Raw genomic sequence first — 25,731 nt, 5'->3', positions numbered from 1 at the left:
AGAACAAAAGTACTGGATTTATTATCATGGGATTTTCTGGCAATCTGGAGATGCGTGCCTTGCTTTTTTCACTATTTCTGACAGCATATGTCATGTCACTGGTGGGAAATGCAATGATTAGTATTGTTGTCAGGCTTGATCCTGCTCTTCATAGTCCAATGTGTTATTTTATTGCCAGTCTCTCTTTGGTGGATATCTGCTATACATCTGTCACAGTCCCCAAGATGTTGGTGAACTTCCTCTCCAAGGATACAACCATCTCCTTCACTGGCTGTGCTGCTCAGCTGTACTTCCTCCTCTTCCTTGGGACCACGGAGTGCTTCCTTCTTTTGGCCATGGCGTATGACCGCTTCACGGCCATCTGCAACCCCCTGCGCTATGCTTCCATCATGAGCAAGAAGCTGTGTGCTTGGCTGGTGGCTGGGTCATGGGCCAGTGGCATGGTGCTCTCCCTAGGGCAGACAACTCTGATATTTGTTCTGCCCTTCTGTGAGGACAACCAGATCAACTTTTTCTTTTGTGACATCCCTCCTCTTCTGAGACTTGCCTGTGGAGATACATTCATAAATGAAATTGCTGTCTTTACAGCCGGGATGTTAATCACTCTGATCCCATCTCTCTTGATACTTGGCTCCTATATCCACATCATCACCACCATCCTGAAAATGGCATCTGCCAAGGGCAGGCAGAAAGCCTTCTCCACCTGCTCCTCACACCTCATTGTCATCACTATGTTCTATGGATCTGCCAGTGCCATGTACCTGAGACCCAGCTCTAGCTATACCCTTGAAAACGACAAGTTTCTAGCTCTGCTTTACTCCATCATCACCCCAACCCTGAATCCTATCATCTACAGTTTGAGAAGCAAAGAGATCAATGAAGCTCTGAAGAGAAGGGTGACCTCAAAATGGTTTCATTTCAATTGCTGATTAAGGGCACGATCCAATAGGGATGCTCAAAGACCCCCAGCTGTGTGAAGAAGGAAGGTCATAGAGGGGATTTTTGCATCCTCCTACCCTGCCAGATGGCTAGACGAGGAAGGAAGAAGACTTCCTCTCTGATGACCTTCCAGACAGAGACAGAGCATCATTTTCCATGCCAGCTCTCAGGTGAGGGAAGGCAGTACCAGTATGGTTCTGGGAATCTGAAATATCTTATGGCCCTCTAGCAACTGTATGGGGACCATTGGATTGACATGCCCTTGAAATAAACCATGTTGAGAGGATGTTCCTTTCCAGTAAAAGTAACGTATGGCTCCTAGGAAGACCCTTGAGAAGTTAAATAAAGGGAATATATAAGATACTTGTTTAAATTATCCTGTAGTTTTATCTGGTGATCTCGAGTAGTGGTGGCATGAGAAAATATGGCAGTGCTGTTGTCCAAAAACTGTTCTTCTGGTTGTGTGGATAGAGAAACACTGTAAAGAGGGAAAATGTACACCACCTCAGTTTAAACCTGGTATATATTTATGCTTGTGTGAACATCACAAAATTTGCTGAGAGGCAGCTGGTTTGGGGTCAGATCTTGAGAAATTGGACATTTGATATGAATTGGCGTGAAGCACAATGACTGTTGATGGAACTGACATTGGTAGAAGATGGGAAATAATGAAGTGTGCAGTTTTTTGGATGCTCTTGAGCAGCAGATCACTGAGCGATGGACAGAATCCTAAAACAAACAAATTGTATGTTGAAAACTGAGCCTTGCAGAGAGTCCTTGCTCTCTGGTTCTCAAAGCAATGCACACTTATTAGGAGTAGATACAGTGTTTCCTGAAGACAACTGGAAATAGGATGACCATTACTGAGTGTGACTTGATACTTCAGTCCTCCAAACAGACACACATGCATTGCCAAAACATGTTTCCCAAACATCCAGCTTGTGGATAGGTTTTCAAGGTTGTCTGAGTGGCAGGTGGTGATGGGATCCCAGTCAGCACGGATATATTTCACTTGCCAAATATCCCCTGTCCTATATAAACAACAGCATCTTGAATAACAAGTGAGCTGAGTGGCTTCTTATTTGAGAGATTAAACTAGTGAATGTTTGGGTTGGGGTTCTCAATGAAGCAACTACAAATTGAAAAAAAAAATGTTCTGTTAGTTAAGCTACTATTGCAAAGTTTATTTTCCAAAACAGATTTTCCTTCTCTGACAATACTTAAGTTTATTGTTTGTGTTTACTAGTACAAGAATACATTTTTAGAACATGCACATTTACTAAAATACCAGACTGATATCTACATTTTCTACTGATTCAAGAAGGCTTTGAAACCCTTTCTAAAATGTTGTGGTTTAAAATCATTTGTAGAATCTGTTGAAAGATTCTTCTTTTTGTTTGATGGCTCGAGAAAAATACAAATATTAGTCTTGCTTCTGAGGGGCCACATCTCCCTTCATTTTATGTTGTATTTATGGTATTTCTTATACTAATTATCTTAACTTCTTTTTTGATCCCTTTTACCTTTGTACTGTTCATGCACTGCTTTGAACACGTAACTTTGGACTGGATAAGCAAACCTATAGAACAAATGTATATATGTCTTTAGGAGACAACAAGACCTGGTGTCAGACTGAGTGTGTGTTTGATTAAAAAGAAATGCAGTTCTTTCCATAAATTTTGGCATGACTTTGAAAAGTAATTGAAACCCTATGGAACATGTGCACCCCTCCCTAATCCATATCACACTTACATCCTTGTCAAATTGCAGACATAGGTTTTTGAGATGTGACTGCAGCTGGAGTATTGTGTTCAATCCTGGGCCCCTCATTATAAGAGGGATATAACAAGGTTGGAATCAGTGCAGCAAAGGGCCACAAGGATGGTGGCTGGTTTGTGGGCTGGTTTGCAGTCTCCTCCTCTCAAGACTGAAAAGACCCAGCTGCCTCAGCTTCTCTTGATCTGGACCAGAAGGATGGTGGCTGGTTTGCAGGTATGCCAGATCAAGAGAAGCTGAGGGAGCTGGGTCTTTTCAGCCTTGAGAGGAGGAGACTCAGATAGGACCTATTAGTGGCATACAGGTACATGAGGGGGTGCCACACAGAGGTGGGCCGTAACCGTTTTCCCCCTTCAGTGGAGGGCAGGATGCATTCCAATGGAGCAAACTCAGGGAACCAAAATTTAGGGTGGATGCCAGGAAGTACTTCCTGATGGTTAGGATCCCTAGGGCATGGGATGGGCTTTCACGGGAGGTAGTTGGAGCCCCATTGGTGAGGGTGTTCAAGGATAGACTGGACATGCACATGGTAGGCATGTCATGAGTTGGGCTGGCTGGAGCCAGGGGTCAGACTAGGTGGCCCCGGAGGCCCCTCTCTGACAGATTCTGTTTCTCTGTTTCTCTATGTTTCTATTGCCAAAGTTTAATTAGGAGAAATATTCTAATGAAGTTGCATCACAACTGAGACAATTCTTTAGGGAACATCTTCCCCAGTATTCTAAACATTTCTATACAAATATACCATTTATATTTACCTAGTTACTCTTAAACATAATTTCTTGGGGGATAATTAACTACCAGCTCTGGGAAGTGCATACTTTAAATGCTGTTAAAAGTATGTTTACAAGGTATCTTTTAATGGATCTCTTCTACCTTTGAGAACAAGAGGATGCAAAGAACTGCATGTGTATTGAACCAGAAAGGCTGAAATGCTTCTCATATTGCAGGTAGAATGACAATATTTAGCTGTACTTTTTGTCTGAAGTCTTCTGTGGCTTGGATTTCATACATTTGATTAAAGATAAATATTAAATCAACACAAGAGGAGAGGAAACAGTTATAGAAATATTTTACTCACACTGTTTTGTATATGCTGTGATAATTGAGGCTGGGGTGATGGGCGTATGGCTGACTTCCCCACTGCTCCTTGCCCAAAGCAACTTCCTGAACCTCCTTAAATGGCTAAGTGGAGGGTCAGAGGACCCTGCTGAATGGGCTAAGTTGCAGTGCAGAGGAAGATGGGAGGATTTCCAAAATTATGCAAAGGCTTTTTCTGTGAGGAGAGCCATTCTGTCCAATCCTAGATTCAGCTAAGATGTGAGCTATTTCATAATAAGTATTAGGAATATTTACTCCAATTTCTTATGACTCTGGAATGACTGCAAGCATGTACATGTATGCATGAGTGAGGGGAGGGAAGAGGCTATCAGGGGCTGCTAGCCATGTGGGCTATGTACTTGCTCCGTTACCAGAGGTGGCATGCCTGCTTACACCTGCTGTTGAGGAGCTGGGCCGGAGAAGGTCTTGCACCCAGGCTGCTTGCTGGATCCTGTGGGCATCAGGTTAGCCACCGTGTGTACAGAGGGCCAGACTGGATGGACCTTTGGTCAGATGCAGCATGGCTTTTCTTATGTTCTTATGCATGTTTGCATGGATGTGTATCCATACAACCAGCATAATCTTGAATCTAAGATTAGTAAACCTGAGTTCAGCTGTTTAAACACCAGCTTAAATCGCTTCCATTTAAACACATCTGATTTAAAATAGTTACTCTTTAGCTTGTCTGGGACGATAATGTCAGTATCCTGTATGCCATGCCCTGTGTTTTTAGAGTAGGCATTTTACCATTGCAAAAGATGAGTGACTTCTCTGCTTCTCTGCAGTTTAGTAAATTTGTAGCTTTTCACATGGCTTTTTCCTTGGTTTGTTGCAATTTGAATTTTAATAGCTGACTTTCTTTACTCTAAAAGGTACCAAAATGTTAAAACATGTGGGAAGAGGCCTCCTGTAGAAAAGTGTTTGGTTGTATTTAGAAATCAAGGAATCACTGAAGTCAAAGTACTTAAATTAGTAGTACTTAGTCATAACTCTTAACTAACTGAAATCTCATCTATCTGAATATACTCTAAATATAAGTGTAGATCCATAGAGAGGTTCTAAAGTATATTCCAGACCCTTGCATTCATATACACTTGGTTCCAGATGATTTCCAATGCCTACTTAGAATTGAAATTAAAAAATAGATGCATAAAAATCAAGGCCAGAATATCCAAATTTTAAATCTTTATTCATATATTCTGAGATCTATTAGAAGAAATCATATCACCACACATAGATTTATGTGTGTTTTACATACCCCACTTTTCCACACGTGAAAGTTGCACTCAGGGTGGCTAACATAATTTTATTTATTTATTTATTTAAAGCATTTTTATGCCGCCCCCTTTGCAACAAGTCTTGGGGTGGCTTACAAGGCAAGGTTATAATTCAGAACATATTTGAACAATGAACTTTTTAACTAACAGAAGCCAAAACAAGAACAAGCACAAGAATGTTATTGAAACAGCATTTCCAACATTAACCAAAGGGCCAGCAGGGAAGCAGATGGAACTTGGATGGGAGGGAGGGTCACAGGTTGGGCTGAACACTCAGAGCTCCTGATTAACCTAGCATCTACTCACATCAGGATACAGAGCAGTGTCCTTCCAGTAGATTTTATGGCATGGATATGGATAGTATCTGTAGGATGAAGTAACAGAATAGTGGCTGAATCTGGATCAGGGCAGGGTAAGCTCCATTCCATGGGGCTCAACTGATGGGTAGGCTTTCTAGTCTCACCCACAGAGAGCTGGAAGCCTTCCACGGGCCCTGGGTTTGCCCTCCCCATGCCCCTGTCCCTCCCCAAGTCCACGACTGGACATGCAGAGAGGAAGCCCCTTATCAGAAATCACAAAGAGATGCCACCATCCTTGGTCTGGGCTTATAGGAATGGTTTCTGCACTCACTGGCTGTGCTCCTTCTTGTCCCACTCTTGCCACAATCAGAATGTAAGCAGGGTGGAAAGGAACTGCTCAGTTCAGCCAGTTGTTACAGGATCAGGTCTAGAAGCCCCAGCTGTGATCCTCTCTGCCCTGCTCTTGCTTGCATTAGGAAATGCATAGAGTGAGAAGGAGCCACTCAGCTTGGCCTGCCAATCACTTTCCATGCAGAGATAGGCACTGGGCATTGTGCATTTCTGTGCATGGAAAAAATTGACAGGAAAGCACTTATGGAAGGGTATGGGTCATCCAGCCTTCCAAACGTGGCCTGGACTGGATGAATCTAAAAGAGGTTGCATCTCTTTTGAAAAAGTGAAGGTTTCCACTTTAAGGAAAGTGGAATACCAGTTCTTTCTGGGCTGGCTAATGTGTCTTCTCTGTCATGATTACCTACTAGATGAGATACAACTAACAGAAACAGAAATGGTAAGAGAAAATCATACCGCATTCTCCGAATTCATTCTCCTTGGATATTCAGATGCCCCAAATCTGCAAGTGTTGCTTTTTGCCATATTCCTATTCATCTATGCAGACATCATCTTAGGAAATGGACTAATCATTTACATTACGCTAACTGACCCTGCTCTGCACACTCCAATGTATTTCTTTCTAAGGAACCTGTCCTTTGTGGAGATTTGCTACACCTCCGTTACTCTCCCAAAGATGCTGGAGAATTTAGTGGTGGAGAAAAGAAGCATTTCTTTTCTTGACTGTGCTGCCCAGATCTACTTCCCGCTTGTACTAGGGGGCACTGAATGCTTGCTTCTGACTGCCATGGCTTACGACCGCTACACGGCCATATGTAACCCTCTGCATTACAGACTCATAATGAACAAACGGTTCTGCTCAGGAATTGTCACTGGATCTCTGATTTTCAACCTGTCTGCCCATGCAGGGCAAACATATCTGGTGTTTACCTTGCCCTTTTGTGGCTCTCATGAAATTAACAACTTATTCTGTGATATTTCTCCCTTATTAGAGTTGGCCTGTGCTGATACATACATCAATCATGTTGCTGTCTTTGTGGCCTCCACAGTTTTCATAATCATCCCTTTTTTCCTCATCCTGGCTTCCTATGTGAAAATAATTTCTGCTATTCTGAGGATACCTTTGATAGGTGGTCAGAAGAAAGTATTTTCCACTTGTTCTTCACATCTCATTGTGGTATCACTCTTCTATGGCTCAGCAATGATGGTCTACTTGAATCTTGGATCCAAGAAGTCACAGGACTTTAACAAGTTGATTTCCTTGTTTTACACAGTTTTGGTTCCGATGTTTAATCCCATCATATACACCTGGAGAAATAGAGAAGTGAAGGTATCCTTAGGGAAATTGTTTACTAAAAACAGTTGAAACTGGAAAATATTGTTACTTGAAAATATAACATGTTTTCACACAGACGATCCCAAAATTAGGGTAATTTGAAAGAAATGATAAAAGATCATTGGGAATATGCACCCCATAACTGTTCCTCTTGACTAAGGTATTCTGTGCCTGTGCCTCTCTCTCTCTCTTTCTCACACACACAGACACAAACACACACATCATAAAGCTGGAAGGTGTCTTGGAGATAACAAGTCCCTGTGCTGGTAACCCATGGCCCCCAAGCTGTGGTTGGGGCTTTAAAGGGCAGTCTGTTCCATCAAGGTGCAGTGCTGCAGATGGGGAGGGGAGTGCTGGGGATGAAAGAAACAGTGGTTCTTGGTGCATGTTTCAAAGCAAGGGTGACTTGGACTCTTCTCAGTAGGAGGAGGACAATCCCTGGAAAATGGGGTCTCCAGATCTTGAAATGGAAGAGGTAGGAGTGATTCTTTCAAGGCCACACTCTCTAGCTCTTCAGGTGGACCCTCAGAATAGTCACAGTCTGCAAAGACTGAGAGATGATGAGGGACAGGAACCCTAGGAGCCAGATAAGCCTGGTATGATCCCCAAACCCATGATGTGGTGTTGGGAGAGAAGGACTAGCACTAGAGGGGCAGTGCACAGCTAGGAGGCAGTCCCATCTCCAGAGGGCCCTACCAGAGGCCTAGGGGTGCACAGGAGCAAGCTTCTGAGAGGTAGTTTCTAGTGTGGGTTCAACAAACTGTTCAGTGCAAGCTCAGAGACTGACTCTTTACATGCTGATTATGCTTTGCTGGATGCACAATGGAGAATAAAGAGCTTTTCCAAAGAGTGGTCTGCTGTTTTGAAAGGGTGAAGGGAGAAACCAAGCTTCTGACAGGAAGTGCTGCCGGGAAAGCTCATACCCTGGTGGACCAGGTCTCTTCTACTTCCTGTCCTCCTCCATACCCTCTTACCTCTTCACCCAGTGATGACACTCATCTGCCCCTGGAGAAGCCGCCTGCAGGTACCTAGTATGCTAAAGGGTGTTCTCCCACATACACATATGGGTCCCCAGGAAGCAATGCATTGGAGACACTCTCCTGGAGGGTGGGAGCCCTTTGACTAAACAGGACACCCCAGACCCATTCATTATTCCTGTAATGCTGGGGGCACCCCACTGGAACATTTCTTTATGGAAGCCAGGGAGAGTGGCAGGTTTGATGTGCAGCTGCCAAAGGGGATAACGACAACCCTACTTTCTAGACCTTAAATCACAATCTTCAAAGTAAAATTCAGGTCTAGTTATCTGGAGATCCACTTCCTATTGCCAAAGTTAAGATTCAGATTCATTCCAGCTGAGACAATGTCCCTGGGTAGCTCTCATACACCACAGCATTCTAAATATATTTCTGTACAAGCAGATCATTACATATAGTGTATTAAAGCATTCCTTGAAAGCAAAAACTTTCCTTTAATATTGTCCCTTGAGAGAGAAAACCACCTGTTCAATGCAACGGCATCTTTTTAATAGCTGGTAGGAAAACAGAATTTTAGAGCTACTTGAGAACAAGAGAAAGCAGAAAGGAGATTTGTTTTTCTTCTTCTCTGGGAAATCAGGATGAAAGGCTTAAAGTTGTTTCTGTATTCAGAACACAGGTAGGACTGAAATTATCTTTGTTATGTACCTGCAGCTTTATGTTGTTTGGATTTGTAAACAAAATTGTTGACCTCTCCGCTACCCTCCCCTCCCTTCCACTTTGTTGTGCTTTGTGGTACACTGTGTTATAACTGGGAAAATAAAAATTAATTCTGAAATTAGATTTTTCAGTTTAAATGTTTAATAGTTTTTTCACATAGCAATTTTTAAAAACAAAACCATATCCTCTACATGCAAGCGTTAACAAAAATATTTGAGTTTGATAAAACTTTCATCTGCCTCCTACCTCACATTAATAAAAACTATTGTTTTTAAAAGAGCAATCTTGATGTACAGTATTTCCTGCTTTAAGTTCCCATATTTGTCTATTATTATACTATTTTATTGTAGCATAAGTTTTAAGCTATATGTCACCTTAATTTACTTGGCCCTATTTGGGCTAGAAGGTACTGTTATAAAATTATAGATGGGTGGATGGGTGGATGGATGGATGGATCTTTTTTATAAGTTCACTGCTGTGCATTGGTAAATGGCCTCATGATCCAGTATATCAATATTCTTTTCTTGCAATATCTGGGGACTTTGCACCCAGGGGCCCCAGCCAGCATGGTCAATGACCAGCAATGGCAGAGGCTAAATTAAAGATGAAGCACAATCCCAGCAGGCAGAATTCTACGCTTGATGGGAACACAGCTAAATTTTAAGGACTTTACATTTAAAGGCAGATATTTCCATTATGTAGAATAGGAGCTAAGGAAAATGGGGATGTTTCTTCCCCATTAAGAGAGGTACCCCAAGCCTGTATCTGGTGCACAGCATCTTTACTGGATGACCAGGACAGCAGTCCTGCTGCATTTCCAGCCAATGTAAGAGTAACCATGGGGAGTATGCATTGGCAATGTAAACTTATTAAACCATTGTCCATAGCTAATAACTTCTGACATGTGTGCATGTGCACACGTGTGCATGTGTGCATACACATGCACACAAACACACACACAGTAAGCAGCAATTAAACAATTGCGCTTAGCACATGATGGAAATCCTGCTTGAAAAACCTGTTTGCTTAGCTTTGTGGTGGATGCTAAAGAGAGACCAGTAGGATGGACTTTGCATAAGAGACAGTTCCATAACTAGGGAGTAGCTACAGAAGAGGACCTCTTGCAGTTCCTGACTAACCTAGGATTTCATTGTGTTGTGATGCATAGAAGAGTCTCTTCATCTCTTCTTGGAGGACAGGCAGGAGTGAGGTATGTGGGGCTCCATGGGAATATATGTAGCAGTGTATTCTGGACATGCCAGCAGCTTTGAAGAAGGAGACTTCCCTTAGCAGGAATCCTCTCACAATGTCATTAGGGCTGACCAATGTGTCTTCTCTATTACTTTCCCACTTTAGAGCAGATGCCAACAAGCATGGCAAAGGAAAATCACACTGGGTTTTCTGACTTCATTCTGCTGGGCTTCTCAGAGCTCCAAGATCTGCAAGAGTTGCTGTTCGTGGTGTTCCTCCTCATCTATGCTGGCATCATCACAGGGAACGGACTCATTGTTTACATTACCCTGACTGACTCTGCCCTTCAGATTCCCATGTATACCTTCTTGAGGAGCCTGTCCTTTGTGGAGATCTGCTATACGTCAGTCACAGTCCCAAAACTGCTGGGAAGTTTCGTGGTGGGCAAAAGGAGCATTTCCTTCAGTGGCTGCTTGGCCCAGATTTACTTCCTGCTCTTACTGGGAGGTACAGAGTGCTTGCTCTTGGCTGCCATGGCTTATGACCGCTATGTCGCCATCTGCAACCCTCTGCATTACGTACTCATCATGAACAAGCAGTTCTGCTCTGCACTTATCACTCTCTCTGTGTCAGTCAATGTGCCCATCCATGGAGGGCAGATCTATCTAGTGGTTGTCTTGCCCTTTTGTGGCTCCCATGAAATTAACAACTTATTCTGTGATATCCCCTCTTTGCTAGATTTGGCCTGTGCTGACACCAATATGAATAGACTAATTGTTTTTGCAGTGGCCATATTTGTCCTAATCATCCCATTTTTCCTTATCCTTGCATCTTATCTAAGAATAATCTCTGCTGTTCTGAAGATGTCATCAGCTGAGAGTCAGAAAAAAGCTTTTGTCACTTGCTCTTCCCATCTCATTGTTGTATTGCTCTTCTATGGCTCAGCAAGCATTGTCTACCTGACTCCACGGTCAAAGGAGTCAGTGAGCATTAATAAGCTCCTTTCCGTGTTCTATATCATTTTAGTTCCTCTGTTTAACCCTATTATCTATACCCTGAGAAACAGAGAAGTGAAGGCATCATTGCAAAAGCTGTTTAGAATTTCTAATGCAAAATAAGAAGTTGAGGGATGAAAAGATAATCTGATTTCCTGCACCAAAGATGTCTCAATAAAATACCAAGTTCTAAGCCCCCTCAAATGTTTCAAATAATGAGAAGGGATGTGCTAGTGTCCTGTGCATTCTCATTGCAAATATCTGGGTTTTAATCAAGGAGTTATAGAACCTCATTTATTTAATATTTATGTATTAGAAGTCCTTGTATTCCACTCTTGCACCAAGGGTGTAAAATGCAGATAACCACAATTAATGTACGATCCGACAGCTAATCACCTTTCCATACAAGGTAATATTACATACAAATGTGGCAGCAACATACATGTGTTGGCATGGTGCTATGGGAGAGGGGCACAGAAATGGAATGGCATAAGTAAATAAATAAATAAGTGTGGTATACAATTATCAGTCTGAAGCTGATACTGGGATGGCACCAAATATTAACTGCTGTTTCATCCTAACTGGAGATGTTTGTGCCTGTATTTTAAGCCACAAATGCCCAGAAATCCATTGCACACAAAAAGAACTGTGCCATAATTTCCAGTGGTTCCTATGGCAGAAGTATGTTCCCATGTGCATTTCCTTCTGAAGTATGTGTCCTTGCAGTTTATCCCTCTGTGTATTATCACCGTGTCATCCCAGCAAGAATGAATACACCATTTTCCATAAAACCTTTGCTTCCTTGGGTTCATATACAGCACAGAAATTTGGGTCCAATGTTATCTTGATTGAGCACTGGGCAACAGTCATTTCTGAAGGTAGCCAAAATTTTGCATCTCACGGAGTAACTTAGCATGAATTCCTAGACACACCTGAAGTAACTTTTTGGATTGCCAGTGTCTTCTTTTGTTTTATGCAATGATGAATTTGTCACAACACCATCAGAATTGTACCAGAAAGTCTGTGACAACCTTCCTCAACCAGTTAGCTTGAACGTCAATACCTGTCAACCCCAGTCAACATGACCAAGGGTCTGGAAATATCCAGATGACACCAGGCTTTGGAAGGCACGTCTAGGATATCATGCGAATGGAGGCGATCATGAAATTAGAAAAAAAATGTTTGTAACTTGAAAATATGCATCCTGTTACAGTATTGTAATGCTCAGTTTGTTTTTAGCAACTGAAGCTTAGTCCCATCTTGCAGTGGAAGAAGATCACAGTGCAATCCAATGGCTTCCATGCTTGATGCACAAAAGTGTCTAACCTGCATGCATAGCAAAGCTGCAGATGCAGCGATTCCTGCTGCCCCACCCTTGCACCCTACATGTCATCTAGATGGTCATTCTTAACCATTGGCTTAATTTCGAGCCTCACAGAGGCAGACAGTGCAGTTCTTTCCATGCCAGCTGTGAGCAGGGCTGGGCAGGGGCTCAGAATACCAGGCCCCACATCTGAGCTCACTGAGCCTGAGATCCAGGGCCCTAAATCATGCCCCTGTGGCTTCCTCTGCTCTAGCATAGCTGTGTCTGTGCCTTCTGTACTGAATATGTAACTTCCATCTCAGGCACTGCCTGCTACTTTGGCTCACTCAGTGTAGATGGGTCAAAGGAAGAACACATACTTCTGTTTGTTTGTTTGTTTGTTTGTTTGTTTGTTTAAAGCTTTTATAGACTGTCCTTCTACTGGCGTCTTGGGATGGTTTGCAACAAGCTGAGGGTGTCTTCTGTTCTGTGGACAAAGCCTCCATCCCATCTGGCTCAGCAGAGAAGATGGATAAAGGGCTCTTCAGAACAGCACCTCCAATTAATGAGCAGGTGTTTGCTAACTAGCTCATGTGCCTGTCGGGATGTGTCAGCCCTCCCTTTATCCCTGCCTATGTCTCCTTCCTTACATACATTCCTTCCCCCTAAGATCTGGGTCAGAGTTGCTTCTTTGGGGGCCCTCTTTGAAGGAGGCAGTGGCACCCCAGCTTTGGAACATGCTCCTCAGAGAGATGCACCTGATGCCAAGGCTTTGTTCATTTTGGTGCCAGGCCAAAACCTTTTTTATTTTCCAGGTATTTTAAGATTTGATTGAGATTTTAATATTGGGTTTTATCAGATTTGTATTTTATTGTATGATGCTTCTTTGTTTTGTATCGCCACCTGAAACACTTGTAAAGCATGGGATAAAAATGCTTTATGTAAATAAATAATAAATAAAAAATATTGCATGTCAAAGTTCCAAACATAGGACAAATACCAGTGAGGAGAGTGGACGTCCCTGATGCATATCTTGCCCCAGATTAAATGCACCCTCCCAATAACATAACATAACATAACATAACATAACATAACATAACAAGCTATTGGTCCTGTCACTTGCTCTTGGAGTTGAACATGCAGCTCTGACCTATTTCAGAAATCTCACAGGAAAGTCAATGTTTCTCAGTTTCATTAAAATGAATTTCCAATACATTTTGTCAAAAGCTTCCTTTGAATGAAGGGAGAAAACAAGGCAATAGCAACTGTATCCATTCTGTCCTTATGGAGTGCTACCAAGCCAACAACTCATCTGAGATTATCAACTCCTCCTGTCTGTTGTGATAAACTGTACTTGCTCTGGTTGGATTAATATAGTAAAAACTTGTTATTGATCTGCAAAGATTGCTGTTGATATCTTAAGGTCAGCATTTCTTAATGAAATAAGCTAATAATTGGCATAATGTGTGTGACCTTCATCAGTTTTAGGAATAACAGTAATATGTGAGTCACTGAGAGTTGATGAGAGAAATTCTGATTTAAAACTTTACAACTGATCAAATATTGGAGCAAAAAAAACCTGGGAAACATTTTATACTACCCAGTTGAAAATCCATTTGTCTTCTTTTCAGTCTCCCTGCCACTTTCTGAGGATACTCAAATCAGTAGGACACGGGAAGGAGAAGGAAGGCTCTCCCAGAGACAAACCAAGCATTTGAGAACTGAATGGAGAACCTCTAGGCCAAATTAAGCCTGGAGTTTGAGTTTGGGCATTTCATTTTTTATAAAAGATGTCTCTTGTTTTAGGATGCACGCTACTGCCTTCTGCTATGAGGCTCTATTGTTACATGGTTACAATCTCACAGGCTATAACCATCCCTTTGAAAGAGTTTCTCATTCTGCATATGCGCAGGGCCCTCTAGGGGGAACGGTTCAGCTTCATTCAGAGCCAAGCTGAATCAAGCTGCCAGTAACTGACATATCAAGTCTTTTTATTTCGATTCCCTCTTGCCAGGGATAGTTGAAGTATTTCCAAATAAGTACTAGTGTCACATCAGGTTGGATCTTCCTATGTATGCCTATCAAAAAGAGTTATCGCCCAGACTCTCAAAAAGTTACCGCCCAGACTCAGATGAGTAGATAATGGAATTTAGACCTATCCTTTTCATGTACTCTGTGAAATATATTTATCATATACTACTTTGTTTTCATAAATAAAGTTAACAGTCAAATTCAGGTGCTTATACAGAAACCAAAACAATTTTTAAAAGGAATAAAAAGAAAAGTTGTATAAGGTTTCTATGTATCAGCCCCAAGGAATATAAGTGACATGGATAAGTTTCTGGTTTACATGTATATAAGAAAATGCACTACTGTCAGGGAAGTGGATATGCGTGCATTTCAACAAGGGCAGGCTAGCTATCTCTATACTTAGCAATGCATAGTTGGCAAAGCCAAATGCCACCTACTCAAATGCTAAAGGAGATAGGAGGTCCCCAGTCCATCAAATTTTTGAGAGTGGCTTTATTTTGAATTGTTCCACTTCAAAACAAGACACTCCTGCACTTACTGACACCAGTGAAACAAAGCCTTGTGTTTCTGACTCCTCAGCTGCACCGGTGATTTCCCAAGCACTGTCACAGAAGGAAGCATTTTATTGCTATGTTTTATTGTTCCATCTCATTCCCACTGGGAGTTCTACTTAGAAGCAGATCAGAAAACATAGCTAGCTAAATGGACCTATGCATTAAAAGTATAAAAATCAATACAGTTGGAAGGGAAAGAATGTGTTCATTACCATGCATGGAACACCTGTACTTTGAAACCAATCAATATATTCCTGAATCACCTTTCATCTCGTTGATATTTTCTGCACCAGAATTGTGTTTCCTTAACATTATCCTGATATGCATTAACACTTGGAGTTCAACCAAGCCCTAAAAAACTTGAACTGGTCAATCACAGTGTCTGAGAGATTTCTGTTCAGATAAACACACCAAGATATTTTGTTTCTTTCTTCCCATGAGTAAGAAAGTTGGGGTTAGGTGATATTGATATATTAAATGTGCACATGAATGCACCACATTTGATTCCAACTGATCAATGCTGCAGTCAGCTATGGAATAATATACTAAAGGGCAATCCAAACATTCAGCAGCATGGAACAACCAGTTTCAGGTGCATCATGGAGGAGAAGTAGCTAATGTAGTATATGATTAGTAAAATCAGGGGGAAGAAACAGCAATTCAAAATCTCAGCAAGGATGGGAAAAATAAAAACACGTCTCCAAGAAAAGGTCTTAGAGATGCTCTCCATTCTGGCTTTAGCTTGGTCCTCTCCCAAAAGAGGGTCTATGACCTTCCTGGCAAAAGTGAAATACACACTCTTAGCACTGTTCAAAAATGCCATATCAATTCCAAAAAGCATCTGCCTAAGAAATAAAATTAAGTTTTTAGGAAATCGATAAGGCTACTCATTCTCATTCTTTCATCATTTTGGAGAAGGCAAAGGAATGTCACCTTCAATGCTCAGGAAATTTGGAAACACAGGCACTGATTCATGGCTTCTTTGGCTATGATTGCCATCTTGTAGCCATTAAAGGTTTCTCTAGTGGCATGATCCTTCCCACCCCCACTGCCCCAAATGCATGCAAGCCTTTGAACCTAGAGTATTTTGAGTATCCAAGGTATGGAGCAAGGCATGGGGCTAGCAACTTGACCACCACTCTGCCATGTCCCTTGCATTTCCTCTAGGCCACTACTTTCAGCTGTCTAGTGAAGTGGTGTAGAGGGCAGAGGATGGAGGTGCTGCCTGGATACAGTTTCGATCATCAACCCCAGCCTTCCCACGCACCCTGTTTTCCCTCCTCTCTGAGGCCAACTGGCAACTTGGGGAAGGCAGTTGGGGCCCGTTCATTGCATGCCAAGGGAGTGTGAGTGAGGCTTGCCCTTTGGAGGTGGGACCTTGAACAGTCCAATAGTACTTCTGGTGTTGGTGGAATGAGAGAAGATTATACCCTTGGTCACTTCATGGAAAAGTTTTGGTATGTAGAGTTGATGTAGTCAATATTATTACATTTCATTGATATCCCACCCCTTTTCCTCCTTGCCAGGAATCCAATAATCTCTCTCAAATCTATTTTAACCTCACAACAACATTGTGGCTGAGAATGAATGACTGCCCAAAGCCACACAGTGAGTTTCTTGGCTTCATGGGGACAACAGCCAGGATCTCCTGGGTCCTCAAAATACTAAGCACCACACCTCACTCTCATATCAACTTGTTTTTCCCCAAAAGCTTTTCTGTATGGTTTATCTTCAGTAAGTGGTGGCACTAAATGAACTGTCCCAGATGTTCCATATTTTCTATTTGCATGTGTTTCTTAAGATATTTCTCTGTTACTGCCATAGTGACAGAAGTGGGTAAGTAGCATTTCTTCTAGACTAGCATTTGAAAGACTTTAGTGAACTGATTGTCATTAGAACTGATTGGAGCTACTCACCATAACAATTGGAATGGCAAATTGCAGGTAAGTAAGAAAAATCCCCAGAGTTAGCTGCCAGAGCCAACACTGAGGATATTGGTATACCAGCTAATCTTGGGGAACAGTACAGTTCTAAAGGAGGTGCTCCCCTTAATCTTTTGCAGACGTTTTAACAGGTGCTGTCAGAGAGAGAGCACACCCTGCTTTTGCATTCATGGACACACAGAAACACACGTAAGTGTAACACTTTGCAAGGAAAGTTTATTCAGTAGAAAATGCAGAACAGAAACAAGTTTTAACCTAGCATTAAAAGGCAGCAAATCTGGAGAGTACATGGCATTATACAGAATTGGTTGAAACACTGTTCTGCTCAGTTCATCATTATATTCTCTGGGAGCCACCTTTAAAAGAAGTGTAGAAGGTGGCCACAATGGAACCAGCTTCCCAGTGTGGAATGCCTGGTTTCAGCACCAGGTTAAAACCTTCTTATTGCAGTATTTTAACTGCTAAATATGAATATACAATTTTGTATTGGTTTTTATGTATATTCTCATTTGAACATGTGGATTAGTGGTTAAATTATTGGGTGAGAATGAAAGGGAGCCTCTCCTGAAGAGTAAAGTCCTCTGCCCCTCAAGTGAATGGAGAGGATGCAAGATGTCAATAGGCTGGAATACCAGGCCTGTCTTCAGAGCTCCCCACCCCACCCACCTCCATTTGTCTAATTCCTTCAACTTTATCATGTTTCTCTGTATATTTGTCACTCTGGGAATAAGCAGTTTCCCAGACCTATGCTAATTGTTGGATGGGTGCTTGATTGCGGGTTGGATTGCGGTGCCCTCACAGGGAGACCAAACATTTGAAGACTGGATAAAGAACTATTAAGCTAAACCAAACTCACAGGGTTCGATTTCCCATTTCTACTGGTCATGGAAAATGTTCACTTTTTGGAAATAATGCTCTGACCTTTCGATTCAGACTACAGTCTTTTGCTATGAGACTATGCAACAATCACTTTACATAGTGTGAATCTCCCAGGTTAAACCCATTCTTAAAATGGTATTCTCATTCAACATATGCATAGGACAATACTAGAGGAAGTGATTCAGCTTCCTTCTGAGCTAATTTCTTCCTGACCTACTCTGAAATTTGAGCTCCTGTCAACTCACACATTAAGTTTCTATTAGGGCAATTCCCTCTGCTTTGGCACATTTGTAGCCTTTTCAGTTGGGTGAGTACAAGTGCCAGGTCAAGTTGAATCCCACTCTCTATGCCTATCAAAAAGGTTTTCTCTCCCAGATTCTCAGAAAGGCACATTTTACCTCTTTATTCCGCAAACTGTATATGACAGGGTTTAAAATGGGACCAACAACAGTGTAGAAGAGAGAGAGGTACTTATCATGGTTTGGAAAGTAAGTGGAATTGGGCTTCAAATATATAATGCAAGCAGAACCAAAGAATAAGGTCACCACAATTAGATGTGAAGAGCAGGTGGAGAAGGTCTTCCTCCATCCTTCAGAGGAAGAGAACTTCAAAATGGCAGCAATGATGCCAGCATAAGACATCAAGATCAGGACAAAAGGAAAAGTCACACACATCATAGCTATTGCAAAGACAGCAATTTCAGTCCTGGAAGTATCCCCACATGCTAATTTCAGCAATGGAGGAATGTCACAAAAGAAATGGTTGATCACATTGGAGTCACAAAAAGGCAGAGTAAACACCATGCTGGTGTGACCAAAGGACATCAGAAACCCACTTAACCAAGATGCCACTGTTAGACTTGTATAAACTTTTTGACTCATCAGGACAGAGTAGTGCAGAGGCTTGCAAATAGCAAGGTAACGATCATAGGCCATCGAGGCCAAGAGGAAGCACTCTGACCCACCCAAGAAGAATGTGAAGTAGGTCTGCAGGGCACAACCAAGGAAGGAGATGGATCTACTGCCAGAGAGGATATTGAGAAGCATCTTGGGGACATTGACTGAGGTGTAACAGATCTCCAGGAAGGACAGGTTCCTTAGGAAGAAATACATTGGTGTGTGTAGGGCGTGGTCAGTCAATGTAAGAAGAATGATGAGAAGATTACCAGTCAATATGGTAATATAGATGATGAGAAAAGCAGAGAACAATGCAGTTTGCAGATTAGGCTCATCAGAAAGACCCAGAAGGATAAACTTAGCTGGTGTACTGCTGTTTTCTGGAATTCTTTCTTCCTTGGTCTGCATCCTAGAAGAGAAAACAATTGAATTGATGACTGTTTCCAAATGCTTTTCCCCAGTTGGTGGAAAGAGAATTTGTAGAAGATCAGATAACTTTCTCACTATCTGTTTTCCACTTTCCACCACACCAAAGTCCTGGAGATGGCTACTGTATAACTCCTGGACTGTATCTGAGAGGCCATTAGAGATGTTGAATTCCCAGATTCAAGGCTGAACACAATCCTCTAAGTCTGGATGTAGGATCTGCACTCTAACTCTCATTCCCCTTTGCAGCTAACATGGAATGTACTGCACTAAGTGCTATCTGATGATGGGAAGAACTCATTAGAGAAAGGAAAGAGGTAACTGGTTGTGGCGACTCGAAATGGCATAATATGAGTTATCTTGAAGCCTCTGTTGCCTCCTTCCCTCCCTACTGTAATACTCAGCTAGATAGGAAAACCTCCACTGAGGGAAACATGCAAGGTGGGGGGGGGGAGTGAAGATTAGCTTAACTGTTCTTTCTGCCTTGCATAGGAACAGTCTACTTCTTTGGACTTTGGATTATTATCCTAGGATTGTGGCCAAAGAGAGTTTAAAAAAATAGAAATGAAGTCCCTCTGCTAGGCAAGACACAGAATGGAGATAAATGCTTTCTCATCTTTAGCACTAGTAAAAAGGAAGTTCTCTTTCGGGGTACTTAACAGGTTAGAACTAGGAGTATTTCCCACAGTGCGGTCTGGTCCAGGAAATGAAGTTGCCATGTCATTCAATTTCTTTTATGCTTCATTCTGCTTGTACCTCCGTTTTTCTTGCTTAACGTAAAAGCTAAAGCAATTCCAAACAACCCCTCTAACTCTCAACTCAGCTGTCAGGATGCTGCCATCATCAGCATTGGAAATGGCTGCAAGTTCAAGGAGTAAGAAGATCATCCATTGGGTACCCAGAGCTAATTCTACCCCAAAACCTGATCTGACACCAGACTGCAATGGATCAGAGAACCAGGTTCATTCATGAGTGCTTGCAGTTGCAATGTTGCTGCTGTCTCAAGCCTCAGAACTGGGAGGGGCAAATGTGTGACCAGAGAATAGTTGGTATAGACCACTAGATCCCTGGATTCCTGTTCTTGTTCTTCTCTTTTAGGACTAGCTGCACCACTACCTCCTTCATGGCAGTAGAAGACATGCCATTGTGCAATGCCATCATTAACATAATGCAAATCAATGCTTTTCAAGCAATGTACACAGTACAGCATTTTAGAAGAAAATGCATCAGTCATCAAAACAAGGTAATTTTGTACTTACTGGAACCAGTGAACTCACGACCTTGTGTTTCTGACTCCTTTGCTGCACTTCTAGTATTCCAAGCAAATTGTGGAAGGAAGTATTTCTTGCCTCTGTCTCACTGTTCCAACTTATATCCCCTGAGTGTTCTATCTACAAGCAGACAATAACAAGCGAAATGAAAAGATGAACCAGTGTCCTTTCCCATCATAATTAGCAAAGTAGAAAGTGAAAAAATGCACTTATTCCCATGTATAACAGAATCGAACTATGGAACCAGTCATAATATGTATGAATAACCTTTCCTTCTATAGTTACTGTATTTATTAAAACAAAGCTGTATTTCTGACATGTATTAGCAGCTGGAGTTCAATCCAGCCCAGTTAAACACAAGCAACTTCTTTTATCAGTACATTTTGCATTGTTCTTCCCACTGGTAAGAGAAATGGAGTGAGGTGAGATTTTACCATGAAGCATACACTTGTGCCTTGCCTGAATACAAATGCTATTCTGATTTATAAATGATGCACACAATTGTTGCATTACAGACTAGTTTCATGCAGGTATTCCACAGCATGACTCTGTCTTCTTCAGGTTGCATCATGAGGATGGGAGTAAAAGATGATGGCAGAAATTGGTGCATCAGTGATGCACCAAGAGTTTCTAGAGTGTTCATTCTGGGAGGGATTTGGGTGCTGCTTCAGGTAGCAAAATTCTTTGGCCAGTATTCTTTTTAAATTACCAAGAAATAGAAACCTGAACATATAACTCGAACCAAAGCCTTTACTATTCCCCCAAAACATGTTCAGAGTCCTGCTGACTTCATGTCTGTGAACTGTCTCACAACTTAGTCATACATAAAGCTAATTTACATCTCATTTATGTAACTGGGCCTACTCTGCAGGAAGTAGGAGGGCCTCCAATCCAAGAAGGAGAAGGAGGATCCATGGATGGGTGGATGGATGGATGGGTGGAGATGTGTATGTGTACGTGTATATATATAAAAAAAAAACTCTGTTGAACTCTACAGTTTTACTGTTCATGTACAATGAATTGCTAATATTACCTGGGCTGCAATGTTTCCAAATGTGGTTGCATTTGAAAATTGAGATATAGAGAAATAAATGAGATGTTCTTGGAAGATATACATTTAAAGAGGTCTCTACCATGGGTGGTGGTGGGGACTAGTGTATCATTCACTCTGACTTCCACCCCATCTTACAGCTACATCTTAACTTGCATTTAACTTTTCCCCCTGTCACAGGTTGCATTCTAACCTTGCACACCATCAAAATGCATAGAAAAAGATTCCACATCCCAACAGACATATAGAGTGACCATGCACAGAAAAGCTGCACTGCTGGACAATGAGCATGAGGAAAAGAGAGGGCAGGTGGCTGTGCTTTTCCTGTGGCATGTACAGTGGCAGATTGTCCTGTGGAGGTGGGTGGAGCCAAATTCATTGCTCTTCTCACTGCAACACCTGATGCAACAGGGCCTTGCCCTGCTAATGGCAGACTAGTCTGGTTTGATGCTTCCTCGGTGCTGTAGCTTGCAGCCCCCACCCCCATGTTGGCACTGAGCCTGCAAAATCAGTATCAGTTGCTGCTGGTTTTGAAGGGAATAGGAAAGCAACCAGACATACTAGGGAGATGGGAATGGGAAAGCAACCAGAAGGCAAGGGTGGACAACACCCCCTGCCAGCTCACTCTCCCAGTGCACTTGCAATTATTTTAAAATGACAGTCATCGTGGCGTTAGAATACCAAAGATATCAGAATTACATTGCAAAAGAGTAAATGTTTACCCTCCGGATATATTGTAGTCACCACACATGTCATTTTTAAGTACAGGGGGCACAGCCTGCAGCAAGGGTATGAAGCTGCCCATTCCTCTTATATACAATAATGAATTGAGCATATCAACACATTGTCTTTTTCATTGCTTCCCTGTGTGGAGCCTCAATGGATCTCTCACAGCACTGGTATGTCTAATTGTGGTCCTAACAGTAGTCAGGGAAGAAAAGACCACCTTCCCATGAGAGCAAACCAAGAGGTGGCCTATAGATGTATAAGATCATTTTCCAATATGGACATTTCATGTGCCTACAGAACAGTTTCTTTCGATGAACATATTCCTTAAGGTATCTTTCACCTGCTTGTTCTTCAGACTGTAGATAATAGGGTTGAGCACTGCAGGAGCTACAGTGTAGGTCAGGGAAAGAAGCTTATCCATAGAATCTGAATAATGAGAATGGGGCCTCAAGTACATGAACATAACTGCTCCATAAAAGACAAGCACAGAGAGGATATGTGAGGAACAGGTGCCCAGAGCCTTTTGCCTTCCACCCATCAGGGGAATCTTCAAGATGGTTGCAATGATCAGAATGTAGGAAACCAGGATGAGTATGAATGTGGTGGCAAGCACCAGAAACGCTGTTAGAATCCTCTCCACATCTATTATGTGGAAGCTGGGGCAGTGTAGCTTCATGAGTGGGAGGATGTCACAGAAGAAGTGGTTGATGATGTCAGACCCACAGAAGGGGAGGGAAAATAGCAACAGTGTCTGCACTAGGGATATGGACAACCCGGTTAGCCAGCAGCCAGCAACTAACAGGAAGCAGGCCCTCTTAGTCATGAGTCTGATGTAATGTAAAGGATGACAGATGGCCAGATAACGGTCATATGCCATTACAGCAAGGAGGTAACACACAGAAGCCCCCAAAAAGATGAAAAAGAACATCTGCATGGCACAGCCTAAGAAGGAAATAGTCTTCTTCTCTGACAGGAGGTTCATAAGCATGTGGGGGAGAGTTACAGATGCAAAGCAGATATCCAGAAAAGACAAATGTCTAAGGAAGAAATACATGGGTGTGTGCAGAGCACGATTAAAGACTGTGGCAGCAAAAACCAGTGTGTTTCCCGTCAAGATAAAAATATAGATGATCAGGAAGGCTGTGAAAAGCAAGGCTTGTAAATCAGATTGTTGATAGATTCCTTGGAGAATAAATCCAACTACAATAGTGCTGTTCTCATTCATGATTTCTTCTGCGTTCTTCTCCTATAAGATTTAAAAAAAACAGCCATAAATGAATGCAAAGTAAAATATTTAATGCAAACTTTAGACCCTGTAATCTTCCACATTTTCAACAAAAAGAGACACAGTGTGATGAAGTGGTTAGTATCACACTAGGGTAGGGTGGACCTTGATTCAAATCTCTACCCAGTCCTGAACGTCACACTTGCCAACCAATTTACTATCCAAAACTCATTATCATTTAAAATCCAAATTTTTCTGAATTTTGCAGTAGGATTCGAGTAGGTGTGTGCTGTGCAGAACACACACAAAAATATGTGCAGATTTTCATGTGAAATCTAAAGAAAAGAAACTCTTATGTTCAGGATGCAATGCATGTGAGACTGAAAAAGCATACCATCATCAAGTGTTAAACTTGCAGTACTGCTTTTTTATTTGTTGAGGACAAGAAGTCACTTCAGTGGGCAGGTGAGGAGAGACATTGCAAAAGGAAGAATCATGCAGGCTCAACAGATACAGTTTAGAATGTCTTCAAATATATCCTTCGTTCTTTTGCATCAAGGAACAACTAGCTGAAAATGTTCTGGATGAATATGACTACTATATATGAGGACTCAGAAGTAAATCAGATTATTTTGAAAAACATTACTGAGAAATAAATCAATTTCATTTCGTTTCATTATGGCGCTTACTCATGGGAATGTCAACACAGTAAATGGTGTGCACTAGCTTTTGGGAATTGATTTGGAGTGGAGGACATTGTGGTTGTTGATCCTGCTGGATTCACTCCATGACAACAAGCAACAGCACCCCTCCCCTTCTTCTTTCTCTATCTTGGTCTCTTTCTAACTCTCTCGCTCTCTCTTTTCTTTTTTGTTTGCATGAAGGGGCAGAAGGAGTTGTCTTTTCAACCCTTTTTCAACCTCTTCACACCTGCACACAGACAACAATGGGGAAAAGCCTCCACCCAGTTTTGCATTGGGGGGGGGGGTCTTTTCCATGCACACATCACCTTTTTACTTCAGAAGAAACTCCTGTTTCTCCCTCAGTTACACTTGTGTGACACGGAAAACTCTGCTGCTTTCATTAGCATGGAATGTGAAAATACGTCTTGCATATATACTGCCACATTTCTGTTAAATGGAAGTGACTCTTATGTAGATTCCACACCATATGCTGTACTAGTGCTAACAGAGCTGAAATAGCTTTTGAAGGAAAATTTGCTTTGCAATCCTAAGTAAAACTATGAAAGAAAGAGTAATAAATACTTCAATACTGGCTTAGCCAGGAAGATGTGGAGGATACATTTCCAAGTGAGATGGATACTAAATTGTAAGACAGAGCTGCCAGTCTGTCTGATCAGAGAAATCACCTCTTCATGCACAGCATTAGGATGAAAAGTAAATATTTTGCCCTAGCTATTATGCAACACAGCAGAAAGTTAGTATCATACAAACCTCCAGATGCAGTATATCTATGGTAATACATACAATAATAGACACTGATCTTGGTATCTGATTGCTGCTTTAAGAAGAATTACACTTACCTGTGGAAAGAGAAAAGTATTGAGAAAGATGTATAAAATGTCTAGAAGTTCATGGAGGCTAGGGAGCTGTTACAAGCAGGATTTAGATCATTTGTTTTTTGTAACCATGAGTTAGTTACATATTCTATTCAGACTGCATCAATTGCAATGATTAAATTAAACCTGGCTCCTCTGTCCCCCTAAAGGAGACTCTGCTGAATAGGGTGAGGTAAAAAGTGCAGGGTAATCATTCCTCAAAATTGGGCAGAGGGAGCACAGTCTGTCCTGGATTCAGCCCACTGCCAGAATCCTTCCACCTACACCAAAGAAATAAGAAAGGAAAGTCAGAAGAAGAACTGGTAATAGTTGCACAAGCCTCTGAATGGCAAACCATTTGAACACCTTCCAATTAATCCCCAGCTGATGCTTTGGAGTTTTGGTACATCGGAGTAGCTCTGAATTTCCCAGAGATGTTTGTTACTAGCATAATTATATAGATAGAGCAACTGACATCCATGGGCTGGCCTCCCACTTCAAGTAAGCGAGAGACATTCTGACAAACCCTTTGGCCCACTGTCCTTGAAGTAGAAGACTTGTGTACATTGACAGTTCAATCCTAAGTATACATACCTTTAAAAAGTGGGATGCACTCCCAGAAAAGTGTGCATAAAAGCATGAGTCTCTGTTCTGCATGAATTGTCCCATGATTCTAAGCCAGGAGTAAGGGACTTCATAGGGTTTGCAGGGGTTCCCACCCGGCTCTCCCTCCACTGTACAGAGGAAAGCACTTACCTCCAATTAGCAGGAAGAACTTTCCATGTGGTGCAGAGGGAGTGAAGTCAGGGCAGAAAAGAAAGGACCAGAGTGATTCTGTCCTCTTTCTTCCTGGGTAGTCTCATACAGGTTTGCTGTACCTGCATGTGAATAGACGTCATGCTCATG

The 25,731-nt window shown here is 41.9% G+C and overlaps 5 protein-coding genes across 5 annotated transcripts; 3 read left to right on the top strand and 2 right to left on the bottom strand.

Annotated features, from left to right (window-relative positions):
• The first annotated feature begins 8 nt into the window (after window positions 1–8).
• Window positions 9–929, top strand: LOC123028155 (olfactory receptor 5V1-like). Its single transcript, XM_044439700.1, has one exon. It carries the CDS (start codon window positions 27–29, stop codon window positions 927–929), a length of 903 nt encoding a protein of 300 aa, XP_044295635.1. The 5' UTR covers window positions 9–26.
• A 5,232-nt stretch (window positions 930–6,161) lies between these two features.
• Window positions 6,162–7,106, top strand: LOC123028154 (olfactory receptor 10AG1-like). The gene has a single exon (XM_044439698.1). The coding sequence runs from the start codon at window positions 6,177–6,179 to the stop codon at window positions 7,104–7,106; it is 930 nt and encodes a 309-aa protein (XP_044295633.1). The 5' UTR covers window positions 6,162–6,176.
• A 3,040-nt stretch (window positions 7,107–10,146) lies between these two features.
• LOC123028153 (olfactory receptor 10AG1-like) lies at window positions 10,147–11,082 on the top strand. The gene has a single exon (XM_044439697.1). The coding sequence runs from the start codon at window positions 10,147–10,149 to the stop codon at window positions 11,080–11,082; it is 936 nt and encodes a 311-aa protein (XP_044295632.1).
• Window positions 11,083–15,320: 4,238 nt separating this feature from the next.
• Window positions 15,321–18,973, bottom strand: LOC123028152 (olfactory receptor 10AG1-like). Its single transcript, XM_044439696.1, has 2 exons — window positions 18,068–18,973; window positions 15,321–15,377 (listed from the first exon to the last, which is right to left on the bottom strand). The coding sequence occupies exons 1-2, from the start codon at window positions 18,971–18,973 to the stop codon at window positions 15,321–15,323; spliced, it is 963 nt and encodes a 320-aa protein (XP_044295631.1).
• A 3,352-nt stretch (window positions 18,974–22,325) lies between these two features.
• LOC123028150 (olfactory receptor 10A2-like) lies at window positions 22,326–25,724 on the bottom strand. Its single transcript, XM_044439695.1, has 2 exons — window positions 25,704–25,724; window positions 22,326–23,288 (listed from the first exon to the last, which is right to left on the bottom strand). Exons 1-2 carry the CDS (start codon window positions 25,722–25,724, stop codon window positions 22,326–22,328), a joined length of 984 nt encoding a protein of 327 aa, XP_044295630.1.
• Between the last annotated feature and the right edge of the window lie 7 nt (window positions 25,725–25,731).

Source organism: Varanus komodoensis, unplaced genomic scaffold (assembly GCF_004798865.1).
Source record: "Varanus komodoensis strain SLA01 unplaced genomic scaffold, ASM479886v1 scaffold354, whole genome shotgun sequence".
In the NCBI taxonomy this organism is placed as follows: Eukaryota; Metazoa; Chordata; class Lepidosauria; order Squamata; family Varanidae; genus Varanus; species Varanus komodoensis.
This window is presented reverse-complemented; position numbering and strand designations above follow the sequence as displayed.